Source organism: Diabrotica virgifera, chromosome 4, assembly GCF_917563875.1.
Source record: "Diabrotica virgifera virgifera chromosome 4, PGI_DIABVI_V3a".
Taxonomy (NCBI): Eukaryota; Metazoa; Arthropoda; class Insecta; order Coleoptera; family Chrysomelidae; genus Diabrotica; species Diabrotica virgifera.
In genome coordinates this window covers 230,031,005-230,046,624 of record NC_065446.1, presented here as the reverse complement: position 1 = coordinate 230,046,624, position 15,620 = coordinate 230,031,005, and the positions used below count along the sequence as shown (strand labels likewise).

Here is a 15,620-nt window from a genome sequence, read left to right as displayed (position 1 = left end):
AAGTTGGGAAAACTGATGTCTTTAATGATGACTCAAAAAGAAGATATAAAGGATTAGTTAGTGAATATATACAGTTCTTTAGAAAGTAATCGGAAATACCGTCTGAACCACTGCTTAACTTATTGGGTAGGGATAAAATGTTGTTGAAAATATCTTTCACTGATATTGAAAAATTAGGTATAAAAAGATTGTTGTTTCCCTTTACTTCTAAGTTATTAATATTTGATTGTGGCGAATAAACTGTTGAAAAAAATTGACGGAAACAGTTTGCAATCTGTTGTCCGTTTGTTGCTATAGCATTACCATAGTACATACTGTTTGGTAAATCATTTGATGCTCTCTTACTGTTTACAAACTGCCAAAAGTACTTGAGATTACTGCATAAATTATGATTTACTTGATTCAGATAAGTGTTATAACATTGATTTGATAGATCCTTACACAATCTCCTGAGTTCTGAAAAAATCACATAATCCTCTTGATTACAGGAAGCTAAATAATTTTTATGAGCAATTTTTTTCTGTACGACTAAATAACGCAAGTTGGCATCAAACCATTTTGGATAACTAGAAGTTCTAAATCTTTTCACCGGTACAAACAATGATAGTGACATATTAAGTATGTTGTAAAATTCTGTTAAAGCATCATCAACATTTGACAAATTCAAATGGTCTTCCCAAGGTATCATTGAAAGATAGTTATTGAGACCTTCATAGTCTGCATTTACAAAATCATGATAAAATTCAGTATATTCTAATGACTTACCTCGACGTTCACACAAACTAATATTGTAAGTGTAACTTATGTGATGATAACTATTTTTAAAAATCGGATCTGAAGCTTTTGCTACTTGTAAATCACAAACATTTGTAAATATTAAGTCTAAAAACACATTTAGTACGCAGAATTCTATTAACCGTTTTCCATTATCATTTCTCACTTCTTCACCGTACCTTCCAATTACATCCGTTACTGTCTCATCTTTGATTCCTACTCTTCCGTTGAAATCTCCAATGACGTAAATCCGCCCTTTACTGTTTTCTATTGCTATATTTAGGTCTGTCCAGAATTTTTCTTTGATTTCTTTTTTCTTATTTTCATCGGGTCCATATGCCGTAATTATTGTCTGTGGCTCTCCCTGTTCATCTTTCATCTCAAGAGCGACTATTCTTTCTGACCAGCCTTTCCAGTCCTGTATATTTATTACTTTTTCTTTTTTAATTTTAGTACCTACTCCTGCAGCTGCTCTCTTTTCCGGTGGAACCCCGCTATATATAAGCAAATGCCCGCCTTCTAGGTATATTTTACCAATTCCTTTCTTTTTTGTTTCTGTAATACCTAATATTTCTATTTTGTTTTTATCGAACTCATAGCTCAATTCTGTTTCTTTACCATTTAGTCCTCTGATATTCCACGTTGCTAGTCTCCAAATATTTTTCTTATCCTGTTTGCCATTGTCATTACCTATTTCTTGCCTTGTCGTTTCCTTATGGTCCTTGCACTTGCTTTTCCTTGCAGTTAATTTGTCCAGTTTTTTGTATTGGCATTATCCCTTTCCAATTCGCTGCTTTTTGTATTCCAAGTCCATTTCTGCCCATTGATTATAAGTTTTTGGTATCCAATTTTTACTGTTTTCCTTTCTTCTATTTTTTGTTTTGGAATTTCCTTCAGTTTTTGTTGAATTTTTCTTTCGTTTTGGGTCAAGTCGTTATTTATATATACTTGATTATATTTCCCCTTAGTTAATTTAGCTTTGTTTTTCATTATCTCCAATTTTTGTGCAAAATTCTCTACTTTAATCAGGTATGTCTTCTCCTTTATTTCCTTTATTTTTGGGACAGAAATTTTTATCTTTAACTGGTTTTCGAAAAAATGTTTTACATTATCTTCCATTTCCTTTTCTGTAGCATTTGGAATTTACAGACCGCTTATAATAATATTGTTCTTTCTGTCTTTCCTATCAGCTACTTCTAGCCTTTCTTCTATTTCTTCAATTTTAATCATTTTAACTCGCAATTCTTTCATTTCCTTTGTTTATCTCCTGTTTATTTCCTGTTTTATCTTCAAATTTTCCTCTTTTAGCTGTTGTATTTCTTCTCTGTATATTTTATTCATTTCTTTTACCTCGTTAATCAGTTCCTTCGTATCTTTCATGATTTCAGCTGTAGTCTCGTTTATTAATTCCTTGATAATTTTCTTAAATTACATAATTTCTTCATTAGTCATGTTCATCCTGATTTATTTGCCCTTATCTCAGCACGCCACTGCTGTAATGTGTGCTGTCTATATTATGTCTAGCGTAAGATAACGTCCACAGAGGTTCGCTCTTCAGAGGTTCGTTACCTATCCAGACACTTTTTGGTAAAACTGGTTGCCTATCAACATAATTTGTATTTCAAGTCTTTTTAGTATTTATTTGGTAATTATTATATTAATAAGTTATTCTCTAGGCTATTCTCACCTGCAATCCACTTCTTGGGTATTTATTTTGTAGATAATTTTAAGTACTTTAATTTCTGTCGACAGAACATTTACTAAAAGTTAATAGTTTTCGAGATTTAAGCAAAAAAGCGGAAAAAAGCTGAAATTTTTCGATTTTCTGACAATTTTTTCAATGTTCCGGCAACAAATTTTGTCCGCAAACCTCATATTCGGATTCAGCAGCCCAAAATCCATATACAGGGTGTCCCGAAAAGAATGATCATAAATTATACCGCACATTCTGGGGTCAAAAATAGTTCGATTGAACCTAACTTACCTTAGTACAAATGTGCTCATAAAAAAAGTTACAGCCCTTTGAAGTTACAAAATTAAAATCGATTTTTTTCAATAAATCGAAAACTATTACAGATTTTTCATTGAAAATGGACATGTATCATTCTTATGGCAAGAACATCTTAAAACAAAATTATAGTGAAATTTGTCCACCACATACAAATTTTATGGGGGTTTTGTTCCCTTAAACCCCCCAAACTTTTTTGTACGTTCCAACTAATTCATTATTGTGGTACCATTAGTTAAACACAACGTTTTAAAACTTTTTTGCCTCTTAGTATTTTTTCGATAAGCCAGTTTTTATCGAGATGCGGCTTCTTATTTAATATATTTACATAAAAATTTTATGGGGATCTTGTTCCTTTAAACCCCCCAAATGTTTGTGTACGTTCCAATTAAACTATTATTGTGGTACCATTAGTTAAACACAGTGTTTTTAAAACTTTTTTGCCTCTTAGTCTTTTTTTGATAAGTCACCTTTTATCGAGATGCGACTTCTTTTTCAAAATATACCTAAAAATGTAAATTATAAATACATTTTCAGATATTATTAACAGGTCTATAATCGTACTTAACCATATACAAATATGTGGTGGATTCGACAAATATTCAAAATATCTCGATGAACACTGGCTTATCGAAAAAGTACTAGGAGACAAAAAAGTTTTAAAAACATTGTGTTTAACTAATGGTGCCACAATAATAATTTAATTGGAACGTACACAGAAGTTTAGGGGGGTTGAAGGGAACAAAATCCCCATAAAATTTTTATGGGGTGCACAAATTTCACTTTAATTTTTTTTTAAGATGTTACTGCCATAATAATGCCACATGTCTATTTTCAATAAAAAATCTCTAAGAGTTTTCGATATATGAAAAAAAATCGATTTTCATTTTGTAACTTCAAAGGGCTGTAACTTTTTTTGTGTGCACTATTGTATATAGGTAAGTGAGGTGTTGGAGAAATAAATTCCCAACATTAATATTTAGTATAACTATATTTTGTTTCAATATTTTATTTAGTGGTTTGCGCCTTGTGTACACTTCACAAAGATGTTTCTATGTTTTTATGTTCTATAATTCAAAGTGTACACAAAGGCGCAATATTCAAAAAAAAGTTCGTTGCCAAGGTGTTGTTATATAGAATAATAAGAGAATAAAAAACGGGAAAGTAGGGCGTGTGTCCGATCCCACACAAAAATTACTTTAATACCAAAAGTTTGTGTTATTGTAATAAAATATTAGTTGTGAAAAGTGTCTTTAGTTATTCCTAGCTTCAGAAGTGTAAAACCAGTGTAAAATTATTTCCTTGGTGTTGCAAAAATCCAACATCAAGTTTGATCCAGTCGAGCCGGAAATAAAAAGAAGCTAGGAATTACTCAATTTCCAGAAGGTAAGAAACACACCTAATAAAAAAAAAGAAGAAATTATTGAACAAAAAAGAAATTATTAGAAAAGAAATTACAAAAAAGAAAAATCATTAAAAAATTAATTTTGTAAAACGTCAAGCTCATACAATAGCGCCATCTATGTAAAAGAGGGCGAACGACCGACGTCGAATGGTTATCAAGCGATCGAGAGAAATAATCGATGTTTTATGAAATCGATCATATATGAAGTGACAGAAAACTGACATTGACAGTGAATACAAAATTAAATAAATTGACTGTTTGTGTTTTGGTTTGTAAATAATCGTCAACATTTTTGTTATTTTGATATTTAAAATAGTTTTTTTTACCTTTTAAGTTTTAGGTAGATTCATATAAAAAAAAATGCCCGCTAAAAAGGATATTGAAATGCTAAAAACTAAAAAATCTCAAGAAATTCAGTCTATTAAAACTATTACAAGGTTTGTTGAAAAACATTTGGACAAAGAAATTTCTGAATTAATAATTAATCAATTACAAACTAGGAAAGACTTACTAATAGAAAATTTTAATAAACTTCAAGATCTTCATTGTGAAATTTTATGTTGTGAACAGGGGTATGCAGATTCCATTGATAATATTAGAGAGGAATACTTTGACACATTAACTAAAATTAATAGTCAACTCTCAAAAACAGTAATACAGAGCGTAAGTACTAATCCACAAGATGTAAATAATTCTTTTTATTCTTCAAATATTCCACGAATAGAAATTCCTTGTTATGACGGCAAAGATTTAACAAGTTATAGACCTTTTATAGATTTATTTCTAGCTGTTTTTGATAGAAATAAGTCACTGCAAAATGTTGAAAAACTTTTTCATTTAAAGAATCATTTGGAAGGAGAGGCAAGAAGCCTAATAAATGATCTACCTCTAACAAATGACTCTTATAATGATGCATTGAGAATGTTAGATAACCGTTATAACAATGAAACAATATTAATAAATTCTCACATTTATTCACTACTTGACATTCCCTCCATTCAAAAAGGAACTTCCACCGCCTTACGTGAGTTCATTAGTAAAGTGAGACAGCAGTTAGGTGCACTAAAAAACTTAAAGCAACCCGTAGAAAGTTGGGATATGATCCTTATTTGCATTTTAACTAAAAAACTAGATCACTATACTAATAGATCATTTCAAATTGATAGGGACAACTCAAAATTGCCAAATTTAAAAGATTTCTTATCTTATATTGAAAATAGGGCTACAGCTTTAGAAACTGTAACCACTCCAGATAAAAAATGTAGCACTAACAAAGAAAGGTATCAAAAAACTCACTTGGCTACAAGTAAAGTCAAATTAGAAACCAGGTGTAGCTTTTGTTCATCCTCAGGCCATAAAATTTATAATTGTTCCAGTTTCAAATCTGTTTCAGTAAATGATAGAGTGTCTTTTATAGACAGTCATAAGGCTTGTCGAATTTGTTTGAATAATCATCCTGGTAGGTGTAAAATGAGTTTCAGGTGTTCAGTTTGTCGAAAAGAACATAATTCTCTTCTGCATGTGGACAGACAAACTCCATTAGACAGCACTGGACAGGGTAACAGTGGTAATGCAGACGATAGGGTGACTACATTTGGTTCAATAAATGAAAACATTAATAATGTTCTGTTACCAACAGTGAAGGTAAAAATTAGAACAAAAAGGGGTGATTATATCACTGCCAGAGGTCTCCTGGATACAGGATCTCAAATATCATTAGTAACAAGTAGATTGGTAAGTAAATTAAACTTAAAAACATTTAATAATAATGTCAATATCTTAGGTATTTCTGAGAATATTACCAATGTGCAAAAGGCTGTAAATTTAAAAATTGAGTCATGTGTGTTTGATTATAGCACAAATATAAAATGTTCTGTGGTTGATAAAATTACTAGTGATATACCACAAACAAATTTCAATGTTTCAAATTTAAATATTCCTAAAAATATTAAATTGTCTGATGATGACTTCAATAAATCTGGCACAATTGATATATTGTTTGGGGCAAATATTTCATTTCATATTTTGCTCTCCGATAAAATACAAGTAGACCAGATTATATTACAAAATACTCTATTTGGGTTCATAGTTAGTGGTTCTGCTCCATCACTACAAATTTGTAATTTTTCTGCTTTTCATTTAAGCATGAAAAATAATTTAGAAAATATTGTTTCTCAATTTTGGGAAACCGAGAAGGTTCCAGAAATTTTTCCGGAATATTCGACAGAGCAGGAAGCTTGTGAGATTAATTTTGAAAATTCTTTGCAAGTAATAAATAATAAATACCAAGTTAAATTACCATTAAAACAAAATCTACCTGATTTGGATTTAGGAGATTCATTTTCTGTAGCATTAAAACGCTTTGAAAATCTAGAAAAAAGATTTAAAGTCAATCCTGAGCTGTACTCTCAATACAAAAGTTTTATTGATGAATATTTAGCTCTAAAGCATGCAAAAATAGTAAGTCTTAGTACATATGACTTAAATAGTGGTTCTTTATACTTCATGGCTCACAATCCAGTGATACGTGAAGACAAAAAAACAACAAAATTAAGAGTAGTCTTTGATGGCAGCATGAAATCAAAAAAGAAAAAATGCATCAATGATTATCTCTATAATGGTGCTGTAGTTCAAAATGAGCTCTTCGATATTCTTGTTCTTTTTAGAAAATATAATTACGTCCTTTTGACAGATATTAAACAAATGTATAGAATGGTTTTGGTACATCCAGACCATTGCCAGTTACAAAATATTTTGTGGCGAGAGAAAAATGGCAGTTTACAATGTATTCAACTTCAAACTGTAACATATGGTTTAAGAAGTTCTTCCTTTTTAGCTACCAGATGTTTGGTAGAATTAGCCCGAACTGAAGGTAAACGCTATCCTTTGGCTTCTAAAGCTCTTCTTAATAACACCTACGTTGATGATATTTTGTGTGGGTGTGACACAATCGAAGAAACGATAAAACTAAAAAATGAACTTATCTCGCTGCTCAAATTAAGGTCCTTCGAGTTGCACAAATGGTGCTCAAATAATTTACAAATTTTAAATGATATTCCTAAAAATAAACAAAATTTTGATGAAATTAACATCAGCAAAAACGATTTAACGGTAAAGACTCTGGGATTGACTTATGATACAAAAACAGATAATTTTAAATTTAGTTGTCCAAAAGTTGATATAAATGAATGTGTAACTAAAAGACAGATTCTCAGTTTTGTTTCCAAATTTTATGATCCTTTGGGATTAGTGGGCCCAGTTTTAGTAGCTGCTAAGGTAATTATGCAAAAACTTTGGTTAAGTAAGGTCAAATGGGATGCTATAATTTCCAGTGAGTTACTTGACACTTGGAAAAATTTTGTTGAAAGCTTAATGAGCATGCCCACAGTGACTGTCCAAAGAAATTTAAACTTTACTGGTGCTCTTCATATTGAAATAGTTGGCTTTTGTGACTCCTCCTTGATTGCATATGGAGCTGTTATTTATGCGAGGACTATTTTTGAAAATAAAGTAAATTTGATTTGTTCCAAATCTAGGATTGTTCCTATAAACAAAAAACTAACTATGCCAAGACTTGAACTGAACAGTGCTTTGTTGCTTTCAAAACTATCTCACAAGGTTTTTGAACTGTTAAAAGATAAAGTCAGTAAGGTATTTTTATATTCAGATTCAAACATTGTCTTAGCTTGGATAAAATCCGAACCTTTGAAATTGAATCCCTATGTTGCCAATAGAATTATTAAAATTCAAGAAATGACATCCGAATTTAAATGGTTGTATATAAACACTAAGGAAAATCCAGCAGATTGTCTTTCTCGTGGACTTGAACCTCATGAAATTAATTCAAACAATCTTTGGTTTAATGGTCCTGAAATTCTTTCAAATATTGAATTCTTGCACTTTGAAATTCCATTTTCTACTCCAGACCATTTGCCTGAATATAAAGTTGTCACTTTAGCTAAGGTCAAACCAGAATCTTTCTTCATAAAATTCTCTAGCTTAACAAAACTTCAAAAAATAGTGGCTTATTGCCTACGATTTGTAAATAATATAAAAAATAAAAATAAAAAGATTACTGGAAGTTTAACAGTTGTAGAACTAGAAAATAGCCTTAAAACCATTATTAAGTATGAACAAAGTTTTCATTTTTCTGAGGAAATAAAATGTCTAACCAACAACACAGCAATTAAGTCTAATTTAAATTCTTTATATCCTTTCTTGGACTCTCAGGGACTGTTAAGAGTTGGTGGTAGACTGGAGAACTCAGATATTTCTTTTAATAAAAAACATCCTTTGATCGTTCCCAAAAACAATCATATCACTGATCTTTTGATTCACAGAGAGCACTTAAGACTTTTACATGCAGGTCCGAAACAAGTTTTAAGTTCATTAAATCAAAATTTTTGGATTATTAGTGCCACTAAAGAAATTAAAAGGATTTTGCACAAATGCGTAACCTGTTTTAAATGTAAGGCCAAGTGCAGTGAACAGTTAATGGGATCTCTTCCTGAACAAAGGGTATGTTCATCTCGAGGGTCTTTCAGAATGTTGGTATAGACTTCTGTGGTCCCTTCCAAATTAAACAGTCACGGATTAGAAAGTCTATAACGACAAAGGCATATATAGCATTGTTTGTTTGCTTTTCTGTGAAGGCAATTCATATGGAGTTACTCTCTGATCTAACAACAGATACTTTTTTAGCTTCATTAAAAAGATTCATTTCTAGAAGGGGTAAACCATCCAAGATCTTTTGTGACAATGGTGCCACATTCAAGGGAGCAAATAATCAACTTCAAAAACTTCTAAACGACAACATTAAGTTAAACAACTTTTGCCTTGATGATAAAATTGAATTTTGCTTCATCCCAAGTTATTCTCCAGTATTTGGGGGTCTATGGGAGGCCGGGGTGAAGAGTGCTAAATATCATATAAAAAGGGTGATGGGAAACAATATTTTAACATATGAGGAGTTTAATACTTTGATTACTCAAGTTGAAGGAATATTAAATTCAAGGCCTCTTATGGCAATTAATAATGATTCCTCTGACTTAGAATATTTGACCCCAGGTCATTTTCTAATAGGTGCTCCTTTGACAACTTTCCCTGAAACTAATTTAACTGAGATTCCTGAAAATAGATTAAAATTTTGAAGGTTGTGTGTTCAAATGCAGCAGCATTTTTGGCAAAGGTGGTACCAAGATTATCTAACACAACTTCAAAACAGACCTAAATGGAGAAAATCGTTGCCAAATTTACAAGAAGGCATGCTTGTGCTTGTAAAGGAGGACAATGTTTCTTCTTTTGGGTGGCCTATAGCAAGGATTAATAAAGTTATTCCTGGTAAAGACGGAAAGGTAAGAGTGGTGGAAGTAAAAACTAAAAAGGGAACATACTTACGTTCTGTCACAAAAATTGCTGTTCTTCCAATTAACGATGAACAAATTTAAATTATTTTTTTTTTCAATTTATAATAATAAATAAAATTTAACTTTATAACTATTTCTATTTAAATTTAAAACTTTGTAAAAGTTTTATACTTATATAAGCAATAAATTCTTTAAAAAATGTGTAAAAAAAAGGGGTGGAATATATTGTATAAATTCCCAACATTAATATTTAGTAAAACTATATTTTGTTTCAATATTTTATTTAGTGGTTTGCGCCTTGTGTACACTTCACAAAGATGTTTCTATGTTTTTATGTTCTATAATTCAAAGTGTACACAAAGGCGCAATATTCAAAAAAAAGTTCGTTGCCAAGGTGTTGTTATATAGAATAATAAGAGAATAAAAAACGGGAAAGTAGGGCGTGTGTCCGATCCCACACAAAAATTACTTTAATACCAAAAGTTTGTGTTATTGTAATAAAATATTAGTTGTGAAAAGTGTCTTTAGTTATTCCTAGCTTCAGAAGTGTAAAACCAGTGTAAAATTATTTCCTTGGTGTTGCAAAAATCCAACATGAGGTTCAATCAATCTATTTTTGACCCCAGAATCTCTGGTATAATTTATGACCAATCTTTTCGGGACACCCTGTATAATGAAAGAAATCAGAACTACCCCAAAACTTTCCCACTAGGGAGCTCGTAGAGTAAAAATTGACTGAATCAATTTAGATAAATAACAAAATGTTTATTTTTTAAATTTTTTATTTAGTAAAGAACAGAACCGTGATTTAGTTCATTAATTTATTACATTTATTTCTTCTAAGCGGTTGTTACTTTTTATTCTTGTTCTAAAGTTTCTGCTTACATTTTTCTTAAAAGTAAAATGTGTACAGTTGGTTTATATTTTAGGTTGTTCATTTCAAAAAGAAGATTTGGATGGATACGTTGAAGAGAAAACATTAAATAAAAATATGAAAGTTGAAACTGGAAAAAAATCACATTTGATGACTCAAATTGGAAAAAAGGCTTATGAGTGTGAAATCTGTTTTAAACAATTTACTATGGCAGGGAATTTAAAAAATCATTTTAGAGTGCACACAGGAATAAAGCCTTATAAGTGTGAAATTTGTTCTAAGCAATTTAGTCAGAATGTAAATTTGAAAAACCATTTGGCGACCCACACTGGAAAAAAACCATACAACTGTGAAATTTGTTTTAAGCAATTTACCCTAGCCAGTTATTTAAAGAGACATTTGGCGAATTACAGTGAGGAAAAGCCTTACAAGTGTGAAATTTGTTTTAAGGTATTTACTCGATATGGAAGTTTGAAAACACATTTAATGAGTCACACTGGAAAAAAGCCTTACGAGTGTGATATTTGTTTGAAACAATTTACTCGAACATGTGACTTGAAAATACATTCGAGAGTGCACATTGGAGAAAAATCTTATAAGTGTGAAATTTGTTTAAAACTGTTTACTCAGGCATGTAGTTTGAAATCACATTTGGAAAGACACACTAAAATAAAGTCTTAAAAGTATGCAGTCTGTTAACTGCAGTTAACTGCAGTATGTTAACTGCAGTTAACAGTTAACTGCAGTATGTTCTTTGAAGTCACCTTTCCATAGTGGGCACTTTAAAGGGAATAAGTTACTTTCTCGAGAAATCGGTGTTTGATTCTAAAACTATGTAATTTAATCCTATCTTTAATCTATTCAAAGGATACCTAGTAGACTGATATTGCAATGGCAAAAAAAATTGATCGAGTATTACTGCTACACCCCTCTCCTGCACGGCGACGTCTTTTGTTGTAAAGACTGGCTGTCCCAAAAATGTCGCTTGCTAGATTTGCAGTCGTATCCACTCACAATGAGAATGGCAATGAAACATGGAATTTCTTCCGCTGTAATTCTGGAGATCTGGACAGTTTAAAAATGACCTACCTTCTTGTTTCTGCTACTAACATCTGGATATATTATCATCATTTTCTAGAACAGAGCATGAGACCAGGAGACGCTTTTAAAGAAGAGGAGACGATTTATTAAATATTTCTTGTGCGTGTGTGTGAGCTTAAAATTTTTTCGTGAACAGAACTTACCCACTTCAAGAATGTGGTTAAATTAACATGCTTAAGTTTAATTTAAATTAAAGCAGTTTATAGAGTAAGGAAAACCAGCCCTTACTCTTATTAATAAGTGTCAGATTAGCTTAATATATTTAATTCATATATTTACTTATATAGGAATACGAAAGTAGGTCGAGGCTGGAAACGTAATTCTGGCAGGATCGCAATGTCGAGTTCGGAGAATTAGGGACGTTATCACAACTTTTTCTTTATTCCTGACTTTCCAAAACTACAGTTCACTTTTCCATACTTTATTTAATAACGTAACCAGTACAAAAGGTTTGACTGAAACCAGTCTTTACAAAGTTTAGTAAACGTTTTTTTCTTCGATTTTTATTAAGGTACTAGTACACTTCAGTAGGCCAAAAATAAGCATTTTTTTAAGTTTTTTTTTCTCAGAACCTTTATTAAAAATGAACATAAAACGTTTTGCATATTAATATCTAACTCTTAGACTCTTAGAGCATACAAAAAAAATATATTTTTTTAAATATACACGTACACTAATATTGTAGAGAGCGCCAAAGTCGAGGCCTCAAAAAACGTAGTTCCGATGGCGGACAGTTAATCTCAGGATTGGGATCTCTGAAACAAAAAAAATCGTACGGAATTTGAAAAAGGAAGGTTTCTTACGTGACAATTTACACCGTTAGTGAAAATATCCGCAAAAAAAAAGATTTTACGGAAATTTGAAAAAATTTTGTGAAAAAATCGCCAGTTTTTCATGGATAAAAAATATTTATTTTTTATTTTTTGGTCAAATTGTGGTAAATTGTCACGTAAGAAACCTTCCTTTTTCAAATGCAGTACGATTTTTTTTAAGAAGCATTTTGATGAATTATTACATGATCAACGCATCTAAAACCCTGAAGAAATATAATATTATCTATTATAGGGTAGGCGTGTTTTTTTGGAAATCTTGATGTAGTCATTGAACAAATTCAAGCTGGATTTATAAGTATGTACAAAGTGAACAACGATTTAAAGTCTTAGATCCTAGAAGTGGATATATTTTCAAATCGGATCCAGAAGTTTTTGCAGAAGCCAGTAAATTAGTTGCTGCGTACCCGTGAGTCTTCAGTTTAAGTAATGAGTTTTTGGAACAACTGCAATTTGTCAGAAAATCATTAAGGACATAGTTGAAATCGGCGAACTCTATGATGCAGCCAAAATTATTCTTATAGATTTTCATTGCACTATTGCTTGCATACCAGAAGTGTGTCATGCGTACATCTTGTTTTTAGCTTTACGCGTCACGATCGCCAGTTCAGAGGGATCTTTTTCTAAACTTAAATTAATAAAACCATATCTTCGTAGTACAATGTTAGAAGCACGGTTATCTTCTCTAGAGCTTACAAGTATTTAAAAACGAAGTTGCCCATCAGATAGATATTAATAAAATTGTAGATATATTGGCTGATTGTAGTGCACGAAGGAAATTGTTCATCTCATAGAATAATACTATGTAATAATGTAATCTTTTAAAGAGTGTAGGCCCAAAATTTCGAACTGATGCCTTTTAAATGCATGCATTTTTTTGAATCCTGAGAATACTAATTAATATTTTTTAAAAGTTTAAACGCAGAATGAAAGATTACATTATTACCGAAGACTGAAAGTCCCTTAGAATAAACAAAAAGTTTCTTTTGAATGAGATATTTGAAATTAAAAATCATACTAAATATTCTCTTTTTTTCACCCCTGTAACTTTTCAGGGACTTTCGGCCCTCGGTCGTAACGTAATCTTACATTCTGCTTTTAAATTTTTCAAAAATACTTACTAGTTTTCTCAGGATTCGAAAAAATGAATGCATTTAAAAAGCATTGGCACAAAATTTTGCGTCTACGCTCTTAATTTTTATTCTATACCAATAAAGATCAAAAATGCAAGTTTTTATAAAAAGTGCATGAATACACTAACACAGTGGCGGCTCGTGGCTTTAGGGACAGGGTCGGCAAGGTTTTGTCTCCAAAGGCTTCAATTTCATAGGAGATCTTTGGTTTTTGTTTTTTTTTTATTTTTTTTTTGTTTTTTTCGTATAAATTTAGAAACTATACCTGTTTATAAATTAACTCTAGTCTATGTTGTTTCGAAGTAGCAAAATGGGTTATAACGTAATTGTAAAATTTATTATTGTTTTGGAGGGATTTTAAAAGTTTTTTTCTATCGACATTTGAGACAAGTTTGACATTCTCTCCTGTTTCATGGTGTTTCGACAATACGATTTGACTCTTTTGAGACAAGAGAAATCCCGTTCATTTGAGATAGAATTTGCCCACATTTGAGCACAATAATTTATTAATTTCGGGAACAGTTGAATAATGTCGCTAATGGATTGCAGTATATAAAATTATACATAGTCTGTAACTTATCCCACCTTCCGAAAATATTTGGATCAGAATATAAAACTGTTAATCCATTTTCTTATTTTATTTGATTAAAAATTGATGGAGAATTTTTAATGAACTTGCTAATAGATATTTTGAAAATTCTTTGGCGTAACTTTTAAATTTTGAATAGTCAAAGAGGTCAATGACTTATAACAGTGAGTAAATAATAGTTTTGCCTGGTGCAATTGTTTTAACTTTTGTCCGGAGACCATACAATTCACTGGACATCAAGACAGCCCCGTCATAAATTTGCCTTACCAATTTATTTTTGATATCAAAAAATTTTAATTTGTCCTTTAAATTAAAACACCAAAAATATATTCTGTCTTATGGCTTCTACTCACGTCTGAAAACCTAACAACCTCTCATAAATATTAGACGTAACGCGTATCGAAGAACAATTATTGATACTTGTGAATGACATGTTACCTATATCAGTAGTTTCGTCTACTTCTACCGAAAAGGATCAGAATGTAACTACTAATTGATTCTTTCATTCTGTGCTGTGTGCTGTTTTAGGTACGCCGCTATATTCTTCGAGTCAGAAAATAAATTAGAAAATTCCAGATCGTATTTGTTAAACAATTTTATTTGTTCTCTACAATTAACTTGATTTAACGAATACTCCGATACATCCTGTCCCCTAAATGGTAATTCCTAACAACTTAAAAGAATTACAATATCAATAATAATTAAACGACGTAAAACTACTTACCTATTTCATAATTTTATCCCGGGCGCGCTAGCAAGGCAATACGTGGCTACGTACGTGCCTATCTGCCGTTTGCAGATCATTGCTCGGCAGACGTACCCGCTGCCGTACTTGCCATTCAAATAAATACGGGGAATGTATAATTGGTTGCCTATCGGCTAATATTCCATAGCTTCTTATTATAAGCAAATCGTCGATTTGGGGACGACATGCCGAGCCGGGCTTTATAATAAGAATTCACACAATCGCAATCGGGTGCGGGTGCATGGCTATAGGATCATTCATTTGAAAAGTCTCTTACAGCGCACAGGGATCACTTAATTAACGTATCGGGATCGAATTCTTTTAAAAACAATGAATACAATATAGTCTGTATTATCTCACAGATATATTTTTTATTTCACAGAAACGAATATCATCAACTCCGATTAAATTAAATATTTAAAAAATCTATAATGTGTCAAATGTGTGGGTCGGCACTGCCGACCCTGACGAGCCTCCACTGCACTAACACATAGACGTTTTTGTTATACAAGCCACACTTAGTAATTTTTTAAAGGGGGCCCCATGTCCAATTCTGCGGGGGGCCCCGACGGAGTTTGTTACGCCACTGTTGGTTTCCCTTTCTCTATACGTTTTAAAAGTTGGTATAATTATAATTCAAAAACGTTTTATATTTTCCATTAATATGTATAATATTAAGATAAATAACAAAATATTTCTTTATACTTTATATAGTATAAAACAGAACCGTGATTTAGTTCTTTTATTACACTTATTTCTTCTAAACTTTTGTTACTTATTATTCTTAATCTATAC

At 31.3% G+C, this 15,620-nt stretch overlaps 1 protein-coding gene across 8 annotated transcripts in view; it reads left to right on the top strand.

Annotated features, from left to right (window-relative positions):
- LOC126883320 (gastrula zinc finger protein xLCGF3.1-like) overlaps positions 1-15,620 on the top strand; it is an 84,261-nt gene that overhangs the window by 17,842 nt on the left and 50,799 nt on the right. Inside the window, exon 3 of one of the 8 annotated variants that reach the window (XM_050648703.1) lies at positions 10,483-15,590. The exons of the other annotated variants lie outside the window; for them this stretch is intronic. Within the exon in view, the coding sequence (XP_050504660.1) occupies positions 10,483-11,108 (626 nt within the window). The 3' untranslated portion in view covers positions 11,109-15,590. Of the gene's footprint in view, positions 1-10,482; positions 15,591-15,620 lie in introns of those variants that run through there. 8 annotated transcript variants of the gene reach the window in all.